This window comes from Pelophylax lessonae (assembly GCF_965119305.1).
Source record: "Pelophylax lessonae genome assembly, chromosome: 4".
Classification (NCBI taxonomy): Eukaryota; Metazoa; Chordata; class Amphibia; order Anura; family Ranidae; genus Pelophylax; species Pelophylax lessonae.
Window position 1 is genome coordinate 449,519,952 of NC_138771.1, and position 21,446 is coordinate 449,541,397.

Sequence of the window (21,446 nt, forward strand, 5' to 3'; positions counted from 1 at the left end):
CCAGTGCTGCCTATCAGTGCCCATTAGTGCCCATCAGTGCCGCCTATCAGTGCCCATCAGAGCCACCTATCAGTGCCCATCAATGCTGCCTATCAGTGCCCAGCAGTGCTGCCTATCAGTGCCCACCAATGCTGCATATCAGTGCTACCTATCTGTGTCACATATCAGTGCCTATCAGTGCCGCCTATCAGTGCCACCTATCAGTGCCGTATATCAGTGCCACCTATCAGTGCCACCCCATCAGTGCCTCCTCATCAGTGCCTGTCAGTGCAGTCTCATCAGTGCTCAATTGCTCATCAGTGCAGGAAAAAACGTATTTATTTACAAAACTGTATAAAATAAACAAAAAAACTTTTTTTTTTTCAAACTTTTCAGTCTTTTTTTAATTTGTTTAGCAAAAAAAAAAAAAAAAAAAAACCTTGCGGTGATCAAATACCACCAAAAGAAAGCTCTATTTGTGGGGGGGGGGGATTACATAAATTTGGTTTAGGTACAGTGTTGCATGGCCGCGCAATTGTCATTCAAAATGCAACAGCGCTAAAAGGTGAAAATTGGCCTGGGCAGGAAGGGGGTCTAACTGCCCTGTCTTGAAGTGGTTAAAGCCTTGTTTCAGTGTAGAAGAGCAATTTAATAAAAACCAAAAAGTGCAGCACTGAAATCAGTATACAATTATATAGCTGAAAAGCTCATATAAAGAAAACAAAAAAGGAGAGGGGATAATGTCCAAATGAATAGTCCCAATATTAAGTGCAGAGATGTGAATCCACGTGCAAAATAACTTTCTTCCAGTGACACCAGGGAAAAGTGTAGGAAGGGGACACCCTTGTGCTCAGGTATAACAAGCAGCTTACCGAAATTCCGTGGCTGCTCAATTTAATGAGACAGCCTCTCCCAGCTAGTAGTAAACCAGTAGGTCAACCGATATCAAGCTCAGGTGCTTCGAAAGACTCCAAAAGCCGAAAGCCGTTTCCGGTGTGTTGTTAAACCGATCACATTAATATGTGGCACACTTGGAACTTCTCATATACTCCATTGAACGTAAAGCCATATGTAGAAAGAAACAGAGGCCCATAGCGTAATCCCGTAAACCAATAGGTAAATTTATTAAAAAAACTACTTACAATTTAAAAGACAAAAACAGGCATGTAGTATGTGCCGGTCATGGATCTAACCGCGGCGTCCCGCAAGTCTCCAGATCAGCATATGTATAAACAGCCGGCTTCGTTGGGGGGCGTGTGGACGTTTATGTCTGGGATCGCCAACGTTTCGTCATAAGAAAGACTTCTTCTGGACGTCCAGAAGAAGTATTTCTTATGACGAAACGTTGGCGATCCCAGACATAAACGTCCACACGCCCCCCAACGAAGCCGGCTGTTTATCCATATGCTGATCTGGAGACTTGCGGGACGCCGCGGTTAGATCCATGACCGGCACATACTACATGCCTGTTTTTGTCTTTTAAATTGTAAGTAGTTTTTTTAATAAATTTACCTATTGGTTTACGGGATTACGCTATGGGCCTCTGTTTCTTTCTACATATGGCTTTACGTTCAATGGAGTATATGAGAAGTTCCAAGTGTGCCACATATTAATGTGATCGGTTTAACAACACACCGGAAACGGCTTTCGGCTTTTGGAGTCTTTCGAAGCACCTGAGCTTGATATCGGTTGACCTACTGGTTTACTACTAGCTGGGAGAGGCTGTCTCATTAAATTGAGCAGCCACGGAATTTCGGTAAGCTGCTTGTTATACCTGAGCACAAGGGTGTCCCCTTCCTACACTTTTCCCTGGTGTCACTGGAAGAAAGTTATTTTGCACGTGGATTCACATCTCTGCACTTAATATTGGGACTATTCATTTGGACATTATCCCCTCTCCTTTTTTGTTTTCTTTATATGAGCTTTTCAGCTATATAATTGTATACTGATTTCAGCGCTGCACTTTTTGGTTTTTATTATATTTTTTGAATCACTGTTAGTTGATTTTGTGCCAGCTGCTCACTATTGTTCTTAATCATTTGGTTTTCTGTCACATCTAGCGCGGAAATTTTTCTTCTATTTATATTATAGAAGAGCAATTTCACTGTTCATTGTGGTTAATAAGTGCTTCAGGACAACACTATTAGAGACTGCAGGGCATGTGTTCATCTAGAATCCGGTGTCTGCAGCATTCACATATCATGCATATATAATGGCAGAGCAGAGTGGACATCTATGCTGAGAAACAGAAGAGTAATAGGCCTCAATGACAGAGAGGTGCATATTTCCTACTGCAGGAGACCGCTTTCTTATGCCAATCCTACATGGATCTAAATTTAATTTGAACAATGTATAGGCAGGCTGGTTGTAAAGAAGTCAAAAAGACTTCTGTACAACCAGCCTGTCGGATTTTTCCCAATCAGTTAGTGCTGCCAGCTATAGCCTGCAGTACTGATGAGCATTCTGATGGAGGGGAAGTATCCTTGCCGTCAGAACACAATAGCTCAGTGGAAATTATTCCACATACATCAAGTGTGTGAATGGGTGAATCAAGTAATTTTTTTCATTCAACCCGCTGGTTGAACAAAAGAAAAAATAATTTTTTTTGGTCAGCCTTAGCATGTCTGATGCTTGGCAGCTGACACGTAGGATTGATATGTACTCTTTCTAAGGGCCGGTTCACACCATGGCAGCACATGGATCACACACAAATTTACTGTGAGTTCCTGAGTGATTCAGAATGCATGCAAAATGCACTCCATTTGCGATCTGCAGTGAATGTCAATAGAAAGGTAATGACACCATGCGATCCGATTACAGTGTGGTTTAAGAAGTAGTGCATGCACTACTTTTGGTGCAGCGTAGTGCGATTTTAGCCATTCAGGGCCGGTTCATACTATGCCTACATTCCTGTGCGAGTCATATGTGGTGTGGTGTGATTTCAGCCCAATAGTTTTGAATGGGCTAAAATCACACCACACTGCACCAAAAGTAGTGCATGCACTACTTTTAAACAGCACTGTAACCAGATATTTTGTACTCTGTGATCCGGTGCGGGCAGGTGTGGGAAAACGCGAAGCGTTTGCAACTTGCCTTTAGGATGTCATTAGCTTTCTATTGACACCCACTGCAGATCGCAAATAGAGTGCATTTTGCATGCAGTCTGAATCGCTCAGGAATGCACAGAACATTTCTGTGTCATTCATGTGTGGGCATGGTGTGAACTGGCCCTAAAAGACAAAAAGTGGTCAGGTGCAAGGCTTCATCCAATTAAGGCCCTAGAATTCACTGTGAAGCACGCAGTGCATTGTGGGGCGCTCGGCGGGCGAACATCCTGCCGAGCAACCTGCCAATTTGGATGTTCAGGGAACAGGCGATGTTCGGGCTGAACATTTGCTTGGCTCGAACTGTTCACCCAACATTATTCACTAAGTAGTTATGGATTGGCTTAAAGCACAAATACTTTTTTTTTTTAACCTTTCAGACTTCTGGAGTTTCATCAACTGTTTTTTTTTTCTTATTCCTATACTGCAGGTCAACAGTGGCATCGCAGAGTTCCTTTTTAAGCTCCTGTTCCTACAGTACCTTACAGGTTCAGAGGGAAGGATGTGGAAGCGTTTGCCCAATCATCTGTACATCATTGAGATATTGGAGTCTTCAGACAGCAGAAATCAGTTCAAATCCGTAATATATCTTTACACTTTAATTTCATGTATAAATGTGTGTGTGTGTGTGTGTATACTGTACCGTATATATACCTTTTGCTTATTTTTGAAAGAGTAGGATTAGTTTCAAAGGTAGAAAAAAGACACATGGACATTAAAATAAACCAAAAAATAGAAACAGGGAAAAAAAAACGTAATATGTGTTACATGTTCCTATTAGCATAACATAAACGATTTAAAAATGGTTAATTACATTTTTGAGTACATTCACTAAAGCTTTCCCCTGCTTTGTAATGTTTAAGAGGGGACTGTGGAGTAATGTTAAACATAATTAATCCTGGCCATACTATGTTGAAAACTCCCTAATATCAGTTGTAAATTAGATTTGAACACTTTCTTTCCTAACTAAGGGTCAAAGCTTTAGAGACTGGGCTTCTCTATTCCACTTCTGGACCGGGCCTTTTTTTGACACTTGTTGTTTACAAGTTAAAATCAGTGTATTCTGCTATAAAATTACTTAGAACCCCCAAATATTATATATTTTTTTTTAGCAGAGACCCTAGAGAATGGAGATCATTGCCATATTTTTTATCACATCGTATTTGTGCAGCGGTCTTACAAATGCAATTTTTGTGAACAAATTCACTTTTTTGCATTAAAAAATAAGAAAAGAGTAAAGTTAGCCCAATTTTTTTCTATAATGTGAAAGATAATGTTACGCCGAGTAAATAGATACCCAACATCTCATGCTTCAAAATTGCGCACACTCGTGGAATGGCGACAAACATTGGTACCTAAAAATCCCCATAGGCGACACTTTAAAATTTTTTACAGGTTATCAGTTTAGAGTTACAGAGGAGGTTTAGGGCTCAAATTATTACTCTCGCTCTAACGATCACCGCAATACATCACATATGTGGTTTTAACACCATTTACATATGTGTATGCGACTTGCGTATGGGTTCGCATCAGCGCGTGAGCTAACGGGGATGGGGCGTTTTCATTTTTTTTTCCCTATTTATTTTATCTTTTATTTTTTATTTTTACATTGTTTTATTTTTTTTTTTATTTTGATCACTTTTATTCCTATTACAAGGAATGTAAACATCCCTTGTAATAGAAATAAGCATGACAGGACCTCTTTAATTTTAGATCTGGGGTCAAAAATACCTCAGATCTCAAATCTACACTAAAAAAAAAAAAAGAAAAAAAAAAGTCTTTTTTTCTCATGATGAAAAAAAATGGGCTCTTTAAATCTGTTGCTAGGGAGCGACATATGACATCGCTCTGGTCCTCCAAGCCCATAGAGTCGAGAGAGGGCCATCTTGCCCTCCCTCAACTTCCTGCCTGAGAGGAGAATGGACCAGATTGTTTTCCCCGCTGCCGGGGGGTCCGGTAAGCGGGGAAAAAGACCGGGAGGCGGCGGGAAGGGGGACACCACTCCCACCGCCCATAAAAATGATCCCGCAGCGAATCTGCTGCTGGGACCACCCTTATGTTAAAGCGGACCGCCCGCTGTTTAAAAAAATACCAGGGTTATGGCAGCTATCTGCTGCCATAACCCCGGTATTTAACGTCAAAGTACCGATGTAAATACACGGTGGGTGGTCCGTAGCTCAGAAAGTCCCCAGTCTGTGTGGGGACAGAGATACTTTGGGGTTTATTTACTAATGGCGAATCCACTGTGCACTACAAGTGCACTTGGAAGTGCAGTCGCTGTGGATCTAAGGGGAAGATCTGAAATGAGTGGAAGCTCTGCTGATTTCTATCATCCAATTATGTACAAGCAGAAATGCTGTTTTTTTTCCTTGCATGTCCCCCTCGGATCTACAGCGACTGCACTTCCAAGTGCATTTGCAGTTCCCTTGTAGTGCATAGTGGATTTGCCTTTAGTAAAAAAATAAAAAAAAACAATGTCTTCTAAGTCAATGGGGTTGATTTACCAAAGGCAAAGAAACTGTTCACTTTGCAAGGGAAGTTGGACTTTGTAAGGAAATGATCCATTGAGCTTATTAAATGAGGAGCTTTTTTTGACTTCCCTCATCCAATGATGTGCAAGTGTTACCAGGACAGTAGACGCTGCAGGACTTTTCTGCTTCCTTTGTTGTTGCTGCATTATTCTGCTATGGAACTGACATGTTGAGTTGAACAGTTATGTTGAACAGTGTCAAATGTATGAATGTAGCAGCCATCTTTACCTGCTTCCCATCGAGCCTATAGTAAAATGACGTCCTCCCAGGATCGCACCTCGCTCGCGCCCCATGGTCCATGTTCCAGAGCAATCTGTTGTCACTGGACACAGTGGATGACAGATTGGTGTACCAGGCCACTACCAGTACCATGTGATCTCTGTGATAACTTACTACAGATCACATGTCAATTGTACACAATGGATGGCTTGCATTCATGCCATCCATTGTGTACTATTGTGTTGATCTCTGTAATTTTTGTCACAGAGATCACATGGTACAGACAGGGCCAATCACAGCCTATCTTTACCATGTGATTAGCTGTGACCAATCACAGCTAAACACAATAGTACACACTGAATAAATAGATTTCATTCAGAAAAAATGATTGCTTATAACAGTGATTACCACTGTTCTAAACAGCCATAGTGTGTATTGCCCTGGTCCAGTGTGTAAAAGAAAAAATGTAACAAAAATAAATATAAAAAAATAAATAAAAACATTTTTTTTTAAACATACTGTGTCCCTGATCACCATCATACCAGTTGTATGATGACTCTGTAATGCACAGGTGACAGCAAGTAAAAAAAAAAAAAAACATTGGAAAGAAAATTAAAACAAACATTTTTTAATTTTCTTTCTTCTTTCATTTCTTCATTTTCCAAAAAATTGTGACAAAAAATTACAACTTAAAAAAACTTGCCATGCCTCTTACTAAATACCTTGGACTGTTTACTTTCCAAAAAGGGGTCATTTGGGGGGTGTTTGTACTGTCCTGGCATTTTCGGGCCTCAAGAAATTAGGTTGTCAGTGCATCAGCATTGATTGATGTTCAGATATACACTATATTGTCAAAAGCATTGGGACCCTTTGCACTATAACAGCTTCCACATAACCAACATTGTTTATACATAAAAAAAATCATGACTTCCGGTTCCGGCGCCGAATGAGGTAGACACGCTCTCCCTCGGCTCCCGCGGTCGGACCCTAAAACCTGCCTGAAACACCCGCTCGAACGATCGGCACGAGTCCGCACCTGGCTCCCCTACCTCCGGGCAACCCCCCGACAAGTACTTTTGGCCGCTATGGACAAATTTTTAGAAAAAGGCGGCCCGCGCGTTCCGCCGGGCACGCCGCAAATCGAGGCCCCGGTCTCAGCCTTACCCGCGGCGGCGGCGGAGGGCTCTCAAATGGATACAGCGGCCCCTCCAACCCCAGCCATACCATCCCTGGGGGACCCCCAATCGGACCGTATTGCTCAGCAAGTGGTGGCCCTTCTCTCCCCCACTATTTCTGCTGCAGTACAATCTGCTGTAGCAGCGGGCATGCAGGACATTAAAAAGCAGCTGACAGCTCACTCACATAGGCTGCTTGAGATGGAAACTCGAGTGGCCAGCATAGAAGAGGAGGTGTACAGTTCCCACAATTTTGAAATAACGCAGGAAAAGACCAACCAATTCCTGCTGCAAAAGGTGGAGGATTTGGAAAACAGAGCGCGTAGGAGTAACCTCCGCTTTATCGGTATACCAGAATCCATGCCACCTTCATCCATCCCGGATCTCTGCTCCAGGCGGATCCCGGAGGCTCTGGGCCTGCAAGGCATCTGCGTTGTTGAAAGGGCCCACCGCATGGGGATTGACTCATCTGATCGCACCACGCCGCGTCCGATCATAGCTAAATACTTGAACTACGCTGATAAATCCGCGATTCTGCAAAAATTCAGGCAATCCAAGTCTCTTCAGATCGATGGTGCTAAGGTTCTGATTTTTGCGGACTATTCAGTGGAAGTAGCCAGGAAGAGAAAGGCTTTCCAGACTGTATGCTCAAGGCTGCATCAAGCTCAAATCAAATTCACGTTGGCATACCCGGCAACACTTCGGCTGCGTGCACCTTCTGGCGAACAATTGTCTTTTCAGGATCCCTCGGAGGCGGAAGCATTCGTTCGGTCTCTCCAGGTGGACGGCTCGGACGCTCTCTCATCCAAAACCCCCCCCGGCCCAGCGCCCCCTGGTCCCTCGGAGTCCTCGCAAGGAATCCCCAAAAAGGCAGAAGTACTCGGACGTTGTCAGCAGTAATCGCTTCCTCCCGCACCGCTGAGGAAACCTGGACCCCTGCTAGTTGTTCTCTCCTCTTCTGAGGGTGATGGCCATCATCACGTAAAGTATCACTTCCTGAACTGTTATTTTTCCTTTTTTTTTTGTTGTCCACCCAGGTCTACCCTGGGGGTTGTGTGGCATCCCCACCCTCGATTTTAATGTTATTACTACTTCACTGCATACGTGTTCTGTTTTGATAATGTTTATGACTGGTCTCTGTTATGTGGTTTAAATTGATTTGCTATGTTTCACCTCCAGCTCCACCTTTGGGCTTTCTGAATGCTGAATTGTACCTGTTCCGGGTACTGAGCTATACTCATATGGGCTATGTTTTGGGAGCCTACCCTCTCCTCCCTTCCCCCCCCTCTCTCCTAGAGGGGACGGGGACGCGAGGATGCCAGGCCTGCATGGGTCCGCACCTAGGGCTTTGCCGGCGGATACAGTCGCAGCATTCGAAAAAAAGTGAGGTCCATGCTGTATTTTTTTCTGTTTATCCATCTGTTAATCCTTTTCCTATTACCCCTAATCCTCTCCTCTAACCCTCTCCTATCACTTCCGCCTACTGCTCCAATGGCGGGGACTAACCCTACCTGGTGTCCCTTGTTATTATATTTCCGATACTCCCCTACAGCTCTCAAATTCCTTTCTGCTCTCCTGCCTGATACACTTGCCTACTCTCACACACACTTGTCTGCGACACGTCCCCACCCCCCCGACCCCCCATGAGGATTCTGTCTTGGAACGTCAGGGGTCTACGGCCCCCTACCAAACGGATGAAGGTTTTAAGACATCTTAAAAGGCTTAAGACCGACGTCGCCTTGTTACAGGAGTCCCACCTCTCCTCCGACGACTTCTTCCGGATGAGGAAGTTGTGGGTAGGTACGGTGGTGGGATCAGCCGCCGTAGGACGTAAAGCGGGGGTCTTGATACTAATCCATAAACGGCTTTCCTGTGACGTCTTGTCTGTTTCCACAGACACCGGTGGACGCTATGCCTCTGCCCATTTAAAAATCAATGATAGGGAAATATTGGTAACCAACGTTTACGCTCCCAACGTACCGGACCAGTCCTTTTATAGGGATCTCTCCGCACATCTTCTCAAACACCCCCATAGTCCTCATCTCGTAGGTGGCGACTTTAATGCTCCCATGGACCCACTCCTAGACAAGTCATTGTCAAAACACAAACGCAAGCGCTCTGCTCCCTTGACCCCAGGTCCCCTGGCGCAATTAATAGAATCCCTCCAACTCACGGACGTGTGGCGCCTTCACCACCCAACCGACAGGGACTTTACATTTTATTCTCATCCGCATAAGGTGTTTACCAGAATAGACTACTTTTTCGCCTCGACCAACGTTCTCCATAGAATTGAAGACCCTGACATCCATGACATCGTTATCTCGGACCATGCCCCGATCTCCCTGACATTGGACCCACCCGACAAACAAGCTGACAGTAGGCTATGGAGATTCCCAGACTATCTCCGCAACGAAGTCGGGTTCCGGGCATACTTGGCTAGGGCGTGGGAGGAATTTGCAGAGACCAATGCCTCGCACGTCTCACAGCCCAATTTGTTCTGGGAGACGGGTAAGGCATATCTCCGTGGTAAAATTATAGCCTATGCCTCGGCTTATAAGAAGAACGCTTCTGAAAGCTATCGCCGGGCTAGTGAGCGGCTTCAAGTGGCTCAACGATTGCTTCTGAGCACTGATTCCCCCGCTAACCATCAGGAATGGACCTTGGCCAAGCAGGCCTTTGACTCATGGGCGGAAAGTCTGGAAAACATAAAACGCGCTCGCTTCTCGGCACTACTGCACAAATTTGGGAATAAGGCCGGAAAGCTTTTGGCGAGACTGAGCGGGGCTCCCCACAAACCCACACATATTGCTTCCCTCCGCAATTCCTCGGGCGCTACCGTATCTACCCCCCAGGAGGTGAAGAAGACTATGAGAGACTTTTATGCTTCTCTATACTCCCCAGACCCGTTTGACGACTGACAAGCCAACTTCTTCCTAGATAATATAACCCTTCCTAAAATCTCTCCTTCACAGTTAGATGCACTAAACGCTCCAGTGACCCTTCAAGAGATCCATGACACGATAAAAAGCCTGGCCCCCAACAAAGCCCCAGGCCCGGACGGCCTCACCGGGGAATTCTACAAACACGCAATAGAGGTGATTGGCCCTACCCTTCTAGAGGTTTACTCAGCCTTATGGACCGGGGGTTCATACCCCCCTACTGGCAACCAGGCCATAATAAAATTACTAGCGAAAAAAGGGAAGGATCCTCTGGAACCAGGATCGTACCGACCGATTTCCCTGCTAAATTTGGATGTTAAAATCCTGTCCAAAATATTGGCATCCCGTCTGGCCCTCATCATGCCATCATTGATCCACCCGGCCCAATCGGGGTTTACCAAGGGGAGGTCGGCGGCCTCTAATATCCGCAAGGTTCTCTTGGCCCTGGACCAGGGCAGGGTTGCCTCGGGGGGAGACTTGGCTATCGTCACCCTGGACGCGGAGAAGGCCTTTGACAATGTGAGTTTTACCTGGTTATCTAAAGTCCTAACGTCTTTTGGCTTTTCGGGGCCATTCACTCACATTGTCGGGGCCATGTATGCTTCTCCTGCGGCCAGGTTGTGGGTAGCCGGGTCCCTCACCGACGAGTTTCGGTTATTCAAGGGCACGAGACAGGGGTGCCCCCTGTCCCCTCTGCTCTTTAACCTGGCCCTGGAACCTTTGTCCAGGTTTCTTCAGGACAAGGCACCTCTCCATGGTATCTTGATTGGTAAACACGAACTACGAATCTCCCTTTTTGCAGATGATGTGTTAATATTCACCAGAAATCCCTCCTCGGACATGCGTACCATCATTTCTATATTTGATAAATTCAAATTATGTTCGGGCCTACGGATTAACTACGCCAAGAGTGAAATACTTCCCCTGGGCAACACACCCCAACCTACTTGGGTCACATCCTCTCCCTTCACTGTTGCGACCTCTCACATAACGTATCTAGGTGTCAAAATAGGCAAAATCCCTTCTTCTATCTACACTCTGAACTATCCTCCTCTTCTCCAAAAGATTTCTCGTGAATTAGATGGTTGGATGGATCTGCCTCTTTCGCTCCTGGGGAGATGCCACCTAGTGAAAATGGTCAGCTTCGCGCGGCTATTATATCCACTACAAACGCTCCCCCTGTTACTAAAACACAAGGATATCAAATTGTTGACCTCCAGTATCTCTAGATTTATATGGCGGGGCAAAAGACCCCGTATCTCCTATAGTAAACTCTGTCTTCCCAGGAGCGAGGGTGGTGCTAGCCTTCCGGATATTAGGTTATACAATTTGTCATGCCTCCTCAGAATATCCCTAGACTGGCTCTCGAGGTCCTCTCACTACTCTAACTTTGTACTTGAAACGCAAATGTCAGCTCCTTTTTCGCTGGCAGCTCTCCTGCATGTTAAATGGAAGTCTATGCCCCCGCACCTTCAGCATAATGTTCTCCTGCGGGACACGGTGATCGCCTGGAGGGAAGCCAGAAAACGTCTGAAGCTCCCCCCCTCTATGTCCAAACACCTACCTATACAGGGCAACCCGGCATTTATCCCTGGTGTACACTCGGACTACTTTGCTCTATGGCAACGGAAAGGCCTGACAAAATTCTCCGATCTCTGTGATCACACTATGGGCAAACCCAGACCGATAAAAGATATCCTAGACGCTTACCATCTCCCGGCTTCGCACATCTTCCCTATTCTGCAATGTCATAGTTTTATTCGATCCTCAGGGGCCTTGCACACCAATAGGTTTCTAGATCCCCTACTGGATCCCTTGTTGCTCGCTGGGACTTACAGCATCTCCGACATCTACAAACCCCTCCAAACTCTCACGTCCTCTAACCTTGCTGGATCATCGGCGGCCAATTGGGCCAAGGACTTTCCTATGGAGGACCTGGTCACGAAGCTGTTTCAAGGATACAATTGTACTCTTCGCCTGACCCCTAACGAATCGTGGAGGGAGACGCAGCTAAAAATCTTGCACAGAGCCTACATTCCTTTTACGTCCAACGGGCAGTCTCCTTCCACACGTCTATGCCCCCATTGCAAGACTGACTGCCCATCATTACACCACCGATTCTGGGCATGCTCTTTTATTTCTACGTTCTGGGACCAGGTGCTGGCGCTCATCCACCAAATCACACTTCTTCAGTTGCCGAAAGACTCCTTATTACTTGTTTTTGGATACTGGGACAAACGTCTGCAAATATGGACTAGCCGTCCGCTACCCCACCCTCGGATTTGGATCCTCACCTGCTTACTAATAGCTCGCAGAGCTATCCTCGCTAATTGGATTACAAATGAGGGCCCTACTGTAACACAAGTCCACCGTGAGCTCTTGAGCCTTATGACCAAAGACCGGATCAATATGGACTCTAACTCTTCATCCTCATCGGATCGTTTCTTAAGCAAATGGCAGGACTTCCTGGATTCGCTACCCATAAATGCTGTCTCTGCAATGACGGCGGACACCTTTGTTTATGCTGTTGATGGGCAGTAAAACCACCGCTGTAGGTTATTTTGTTATTCTGTCTTACCCTGTACTTTCGTCATCGCACAGGTACCCCTCCCCCCTTTCTCCTTGATTCCCTCCCACCCTTTATACCTCCTCCCCATGATCCGCCTTGTTTGTCCCCCCCTTCCTCTTCTTCTTTCTCTTTCGCAACTTCTCTTCCCCCCCCCCCCCCCCCGTGGCACTAATCTTATTTAGGTGTATAAGATCCATCCAACTAGGGTTCTAGTATATTTTGTTTCTTTTCTGGATCTGTGAATCTCCTTGTTTTCTCTGGGTCAAATTTGAGCCCCTTATATTGCTCAGCCTTCGACCCCAAAAAATGAAAAAATGTTCTGTAACAATGTTATACTTTTTACCATGTATCGCATTTTCACTTTAATAAAGTTTCTTTCAAAAAAAAAAAAAAAATCTTCAAGTATCCTGAGTAAGGATCGATACAAAGTGACTAAATACAAAAAACTCCAAGTGAAATAAACATAGAATGTATCTATTACAACATGTTCAAAGGTAAAAAGTCTCCAGTGATATTCAATCAATAAAAAATAAATGAACAAATGAATCCTGCCACCTCTATGAGGAATAATAAACGTAATCAGTCCAAAGAATCAACAGATAACCTTCTTAGCGGTATTCCCAAGCGTGGCTCGGGGTTAAATTTCAGAGCCAAAAGCGGTAACCCCGAGCCACACTCGGGGTACCGCCAGAAGCATATATATATATATATGTATACATACATACATACTTTAACTTATTTATAGTTTTTTTTATTATATTTAGTGTTGAGCGAACACGGACTGTATTACCGAATAATTGGATTTTTGTTACCCGAACACGGACCCGAAAACTTTACTGTATGTTCGGGTTTAAAATCCGTGTTCGGTCATTTTACTTCCTGTTTTGTATGTAATGGCGCGCTTTTAATGGCGGGCTTTCAACAGCCAATCAACAAGCGTTTAACTGGTGTGCCTTAAGCCATCCCAGCCATGCCTACTAATGTATTAGTAGCTGTGATTGGCCATCTGAAGCATGTGACCCAGGTCTTATAAGCTGGACACAGCACGCTGGCGTCATTCTGCTGTAGTTTAGGGACAGAGCACACATCATACGTGCTGGCTGCTGATTAGGGACAGACAGTGAAAAATTGTATTGTGTCCGAAAAGAATGCAGGGTCAGGTCGGAGTGCAGGCAGGGCGAGTTATTAGGGCATTTTAGGGCGAGGCTGGAGAATAGGCAGGGTCAGTGTTCTACATCGATTTTGCTGTGTGGGGGGTTGGTTGTGCAGTACCAGTGAACGATCTTATCGAGAATATTAGGGCGAGGCTGGAGAATAGGCAGGGTCAGTGTTCTACATCGATTTTGCTGTGTGGGGGTTGGTGCAGTGCACACAATCGTTTTGCCCTCAGTTAAGCCCTCTGAGGAGGAGGAGGAGGAGGGAGAAAAAAATCTATTTTTATCAGTCAGTTGTGTGCAGCGTTTTTGCTTCAGTGCTGACTGTGATAAGACACTGCTGTGTTCACATGTGCTATTGAGTGACTTTAAATTTTATACACTTTTTTCTATTCCACTATTCAATATACACCCTTTTGGGTTAAAAAATTAAATTGTGGCATAGTCTGTACTAATCTATTTAAAAATTACAATACTTAAAGGGGAATTTTCTTTTTTTTTTCCCTTCATAGCCTGCAGCAGAGCTGACTGACATAAGACACTGCTGTGTTCACATGTGCTATTGAGTGATTTTCAATTTTATACACTTTTTTCTATTCCACTATTCAATATACACCCTTTTGGCTTAAAAAAAACTTAAATTGTGGCATAGTCTGTACTAATCTATTTAAAAATTACAAACTTAAAGGGGAATTTTCTTTTTTTTTCCCCTTCATAGCCTGCAGCAGAGCTGACTGACATAAGACACTGCTGTGTTCACATGTGCTATTGAAAAATCACCAATTTTATATCATATTTTCTATTCCGCTATTCAATCTACACCCTTTGGGGTAAAAAGAATTAAATTGCGGCATAGTCAGTATCGGTACGTGTGAGATACACCTTTCCAATTTTTGGGGCTCATCTTACACCGCCGAGGATTGCAGGGTGTTTCAGTTTGCCTCCTGCCTGTTCCGAACTCCTACTACTCCTCATCCTGCCTTTGGGGTACAAAAAATAGTAATCGGGGCCTAGTCTGGGTCTGTACGTGTGAGATAGATACACCTTTTGATATCATATTTTCTATTCCGCTATTCAATCTACACCCTTGGGGTAAAAATAATTAAATTGCGGCATAGTCTTTATCGGTACGTGTGAGATACACCTTTCCAATTTTTGGGGCTCATCTTACACCTCCGAGGATTGCAGGGTGTTTCAGTTTGCCTCCTGCCTGTTCCGAACTCCTCCTACTCCTCATCCTGCCTTTGGGGTACAAAAAATAGTAATCGGGGCCTAGTCTGGGTCTGTACGTGTGAGATAGATACACCTTTTGATATCATATTTTCTATTCCGCTATTCAATCTACACCCTTGGGGTAAAAATAATTACATTTTGGCATAGTCTGTATCGGTACGTGTGAGATACACCTTTCCAATTTTTGGGGCTCATCTTACACCGCCGAGGATTGCAGGGTGTTTCAGTTTGCCTCCTGCCTGTTCCGAAACTCCTCCTACTCCTCATCCTGCCTTTGGGGTACAAAAAATAGTAATCGGGGCCTAGTCTGGGTCTGTATGTGTGAGATAGATACACCTTTTGATATCATATTTTCTATTCCGCTATTCAATCTACACCCTTGGGGTAAAAAGAATTAAATTGCGGCATAGTCAGTATCGGTAAGTGTGTGGTACGAACTCCTCCCACTCCTCATCCTCATCCTGCCTTTAGGGTACAAAAAATTGTAATCAGGGCCTAGTCTGTGTTTGTACGTGTGAGATACACCGTTTTATAAAAAATTTTCTATTCCGCTATTCAATCTACACCCTTTGGGGTAAAAATAATTAAATTGCGGCATAGTCTGTATCGGTACGTGTGAGATACACCTTCCAATCTTTTGGGGCGCATCTTCCACCGCCGAGGATTGCAGGGTGCTTCAGTTTGCCTCCTGTTTCGAACTCCTCCTACTCCTCATCCTCATCCTGCCTTTAGGGTACAAAAAATTGTAATCGGGGCCTAGTCTGTGTTTGTATGTGTGAGATACACCGTTTTATACACTTTTTTCTATTCCACTATTCAATATACACCCTTTTGGGTTAAAAAATTAAATTGTGGCATAGTCTGTACTAATCTATTTAAAAATTACAATACTTAAAGGGGAATTTTCTTTTTTTTTTCCCTTCATAGCCTGCAGCAGAGCTGACTGACATAAGACACTGCTGTGTTCACATGTGCTATTGAGTGATTTTCAATTTTATACACTTTTTTCTATTCCACTATTCAATATACACCCTTTTGGCTTAAAAAAAACTTAAATTGTGGCATAGTCTGTACTAATCTATTTAAAAATTACAAACTTAAAGGGGAATTTTCTTTTTTTTTCCCCTTCATAGCCTGCAGCAGAGCTGACTGACATAAGACACTGCTGTGTTCACATGTGCTATTGAAAAATCACCAATTTTATATCATATTTTCTATTCCGCTATTCAATCTACACCCTTTGGGGTAAAAAGAATTAAATTGCGGCATAGTCAGTATCGGTACGTGTGAGATACACCTTTCCAATTTTTGGGGCTCATCTTACACCGCCGAGGATTGCAGGGTGTTTCAGTTTGCCTCCTGCCTGTTCCGAACTCCTACTACTCCTCATCCTGCCTTTGGGGTACAAAAAATAGTAATCGGGGCCTAGTCTGGGTCTGTACGTGTGAGATAGATACACCTTTTGATATCATATTTTCTATTCCGCTATTCAATCTACACCCTTGGGGTAAAAAGAATTAAATTGCGGCATAGTCTTTATCGGTACGTGTGAGATACACCTTTCCAATTTTTGGGGCTCATCTTACACCTCCGAGGATTGCAGGGTGTTTCAGTTTGCCTCCTGCCTGTTCCGAACTCCTCCTACTCCTCATCCTGCCTTTGGGGTACAAAAAATAGTAATCGGGGCCTAGTCTGGGTCTGTACGTGTGAGATAGATACACCTTTTGATATCATATTTTCTATTCCGCTATTCAATCTACACCCTTGGGGTAAAAATAATTACATTTTGGCATAGTCTGTATCGGTACGTGTGAGATACACCTTTCCAATTTTTGGGGCTCATCTTACACCGCCGAGGATTGCAGGGTGTTTCAGTTTGCCTCCTGCCTGTTCCGAAACTCCTCCTACTCCTCATCCTGCCTTTGGGGTACAAAAAATAGTAATCGGGGCCTAGTCTGGGTCTGTATGTGTGAGATAGATACACCTTTTGATATCATATTTTCTATTCCGCTATTCAATCTACACCCTTGGGGTAAAAAGAATTAAATTGCGGCATAGTCAGTATCGGTAAGTGTGTGGTACGAACTCCTCCCACTCCTCATCCTCATCCTGCCTTTAGGGTACAAAAAATTGTAATCAGGGCCTAGTCTGTGTTTGTACGTGTGAGATACACCGTTTTATAAAAAATTTTCTATTCCGCTATTCAATCTACACCCTTTGGGGTAAAAATAATTAAATTGCGGCATAGTCTGTATCTGTACGTGTGAGATACACCTTCCAATCTTTTGGGGCGCATCTTCCACCGCCGAGGATTGCAGGGTGCTTCAGTTTGCCTCCTGTTTCGTACTCCTCCTACTCCTCATCCTCATCCTGCCTTTAGGGTACAAAAAATTGTAATCGGGGCCTAGTCTGTGTTTGTATGTGTGAGATACACCGTTTTATACATTTTTTTCTATTCCTCTATTCAATCTACACCCTTTTTGAGTGTAAAAAATTAAATTACGGCATAGTCTGTATCGGTACATGTGAAATAAACCTTTTTAAATTTGTTTGGCGCATCTCCTTCCACCGCCGAGGATTGCAAGGCGCTTCAGTTTGCCTCCTGTTCCGAACTCCTCCTACTCATCATCCTCATCCTGCCTTTAGGGTACAAAAAATTGTAATCGGGGCCTAGTCTGTGTTTGTACGTGTGAGATACACCGTTTTATAAAAATGTTTCTATTCCGCTATTCAATATACACCCTGTTTGAGTGTAAAAAATTAAATTACGGCATAGTCTGTATCGGTACATGTGAGATACACCTTTTTAAATTTGTTTGGCGCATCTCCTTCCACCGCCGAGGATTGCAGGGCGCTTCAGTTTGCCTTCTGTTCCGAACTCCTCCTACTCCTCTTCCTCATCCTCATCCTGCCTTTAGGGTACAAAAAATTGTAATCGAGGCCTAGTCTGTGTTTGTACGTGTGAGATACACCTTTTATAAAATGTTTCCTATTCCGCTATTCAATATACACCCTTTTGGAGTGCAAAAAATTAAATTACGGCATAGTCTGTATCGGTACGTGTGAGATACACCTTTTAAATTTGTTTGGCGCATCTCCTTCTACCGCCAAGGATTGCAGGGCACTTCAGTTTGCCTCCTGTTCCGAACTCCTCCTACTCCTCTTCCTCATCCTCCCTTTAGGGTACAAAAAATTGTAATCTGGGCCTAGTCTGTGTTTGTACGTGTGAGATACACTGTTTTAAATCCTTTTTTCTATTCCGCTATTCAATATACACCCTTTTGGGGTGAAAAAAATAAAATTTGCGTCATACTTTGCATATTTGACTGTGAGATACACCCGTTGTATTTGTATACTGTTTTTCTATTCCGCTATTTAATAAACACCCTTTTGGGGTAAAAAAAATTAAATTGCGGCACAGTTTGCATATTTGACTGTGAGATACACCCGTGCGATACTGTTGTTGTTTTGTTCCGCTATTCAATAAACACCTTTCTAGGGCAAGATCATAAATTACAGAAATATGAGGAGACCGTCAAATAGGGGCCGTGGCCTGGGTCGTGGTGTTGCTGGTAGAGCTCCTGTTGCAAGGAGAGGACGTGGTCGATCTGTGCCAGCTACACGCACAAGTGAAACACCTTCCTCAAGTGTGAGTAGGCGACAGAACCTGCAGCAGTATTTGGTAGGGCATCATGCGCCTCTAGAAGTGATGAGGCCAGAAGAAGTACAGGCGATAGTAGATTGGGTTGCTGACAGTGCCTCCAGTTCCTTCACATTGTCTCCCTCCCAGTCTACTGCAGAAAGGTCAGAGTTGGCACCTGCAGCCAATGTCCAACCGTCTTTCACCTCACCCCCTTGCAAATCAGGCAAGCAGTCTGAGCCCCAAGTCATGCAGCAGTTTCTTCTTCTTTTTGATGACTCTGTCAGCATGGTTTTCCAGGGCCATCCACCTAGCCCTGCCCCAGAAGTGGAAGAGATTGAGTGCAGCGATGCCCAACCACTTATTTCTCAAGATGAGTACATGGAAGGACCATCGCAGCACGTCTCCGATGATGACGAGGTGCCAACTGCTGCGGCACTCAGAATTGTGGAGACCGACAAGGAGGGCAGGGGTGAAGACTGGGTGGAAGATGATGTGGAGGACGATGAGGTCCTCGACCCCACATGGAATGAAGGTCATGCAGGTGACCTGAGTAGTTTGGAGGAAGAGGCGGTGGTCGCACAGAGCCACCAGCACAGCAGAAGAGGGAGCAGGGTGCAGAAGCGGAGTGGCCGTGCCCTAGACACTACGCCTGCTACTGCCCAACGCAGCAAGGGACCGAGCGCACCAAAGCCAGCTCAAAGGAGTTCTCTAGCGTGGAAGTTCTTCAGAAAATGTGCTGATGACAGGACACGAGTGGTTTGCACCCTGTGCAATCAGAGCCTGAAGCGAGGCATAAACCTTCTCAACCTGAGCACAACCTGCATGATCAGGCATCTAAGTGCAAAGCACGAGCTGCAGTGGAGTAGACACCTTCAAAACCAAGAAAGGTCTCTGGCTCCTCCTGCTTCCTCTTCTGCTGCAGTCTCGGCCTCTCCATCCACCTCTGTAGTGATACCGGCACCTGCCACCCCGCAAACAGACGATCTGTCAGCAACACCACCACCTGGGTCACCAACCATCTCCACAATGTCCCGTGGAAGCATTCAGCTTTCCATCTCCCAAACACTTCAGAGGAAGAGGAAGTACCCCCTTACCCACCCGCGATCCCTGGCCCTGAATGCCAGCATTTCAAAATTATTGGCCTTCGAAATGCTGTCATTCCATCTGGTGGAGACGCACAGTTTTAAAAGCCTATGTCGGTGGCTGTCCCACAGTACGTCGTGCCCAGCCGCCACTACTTTTCCAGGCAAGCCATCCCTTCCCTGCACAACCAAGTGGGGGAAAAAATCAGGTGTGCACTGCGCAACGCCATCTATGCCAAGGTCCACCTAACTACCGATAAGTGGACCAGTAAGCACGGTCAGGGGCGTTATATCTCCCTAACGGCACACTGGGTAAACGCAGTGGCGGATGGGCCTGAGGCGGATAGCAATTTGGCGCATCTCCTTCCACCACCGAGGATTGCAGGGCGCTTCAGTTTGCCTCCTGTTCCTAACTCCTCCTACTCCGCTTCCTCATCCTCTACCGCCTCCTCATCCGGTCAGCGTAACACCTTCACCACCAACTTCAGCACAGCCAGGGGTAAACGACAGCAGGCAGTTTTAAAACTTGCCTGTTTGGGGGAAAAACCACACACTGCGCAGGAGTTGTGGAGGAGCATGGAACAGCAGACAAATGAGTGGATGCTGCCAGCGAGCCTCAAGCCCGGCCTGGTGGTGTGCGATAACGGGCGAAATCTCATAGCAGCTCTGGGCCTAGCCGGTTTGACGCACATCCCTTGCCTGGCGCATGTGCTGAATTTGGTGGTGCAGAGGTTCCTTAAAAATTACCCCGATATGTCAGAGCTGCTGCAGAAAGTGCGGGCCGTCTGTGCGCACTTTCGGCGTTCTCACCCTGCTGCTGCTCGCCTGTCAGTGCTGCAGCGTAACTTCGGCCTTCCCACTCACCGCCTCATATGTGACGTGCCCACAAGGTGGAACTCCACCTTGCACATGCTGGAAAGACTGTGCGAGAAGCAGCAGGCCATAGTGGAGTTTCAGCTGCAGCCCGCATGCATGAGTCGCTCTGCGGAACAGCACAACTTCACCACAAATAACTGGGCCTTCATGCGAGACCTGTGTGCCTTGTTGCGCTGTTTTGAATACTCCACCAACATGGCCAGTGCCGATGACGCCGTTGTCAGCTTAACTATCCCACTTCTATGCCTCCTTCAAAAAACGATTCGGGCAATGATGGAAGAGGATGTGGCACAGGATGAGGAGGAGGAGGAGGATGAAGAGGTAACATTTCCAAGGCTTTCAGGGCAGTCATTCGCAAGTGGCTCTGAGGGTGGGTTCCTGCACCCACAAATGCCAGGGACACAATTGTCCAGCAGGGGCACAGTTCTGGAGGATGAGGAGGATGAGGAGGAGGAGATGGAGGAGGAGATGGAACCATGTTCACAGCAGTGTGGCACCCAGGCCAGCTCATGGCCATCACTGGTGCGTGGCTGGGGGGATACAGAGGACACAGACGATACACCTCCCACAGAGGACAGCCTTTCGTTGCCTCTGGGCAGCCTGGCACACATGAGCGATTACATGCTGCAGTGTCTCCACAACGACCGCCGAGTTGCCCACATTCTAACTTGTGCTGATTACTGGGTGGCCACGCTGCTGGATCCCCATTACAAGGACAACGTACCATCCTTAATTCACTCACTGGAGCGCGATCGCAAGATGTGCGAGTCCAAGCGCACGCTGGTAGACGCGATGTTGCTGGCATTCCCACCTGACAGCGGGGCCACAGTGGAAGCACAAGGCCAAGGCAGAGGAGGAGGAGGAAGAGGTCGCCAACGCAACCAGGGCACTGCCAGCACCTCAGAAGGCAGGGTTAGCATGGCCAAAATGTGGAAAAGCTTT

At 45.6% G+C, this 21,446-nt stretch overlaps 1 protein-coding gene across 1 annotated transcript in view; it reads left to right on the forward strand.

Annotated features, from left to right (window-relative positions):
• LOC309552694 (E3 ubiquitin-protein ligase RNF213-like) overlaps nt 1-21,446 on the forward strand; it is a gene marked incomplete at its 5' end in the record, with an annotated part of 1,269,694 nt that overhangs the window by 637,587 nt on the left and 610,661 nt on the right. The window contains one exon of the mRNA XM_082253620.1: nt 3,514-3,663. Coding sequence (XP_082109746.1) covers nt 3,514-3,663 — 150 coding nt within the window. The remainder of the gene's footprint in view (nt 1-3,513; nt 3,664-21,446) is intronic.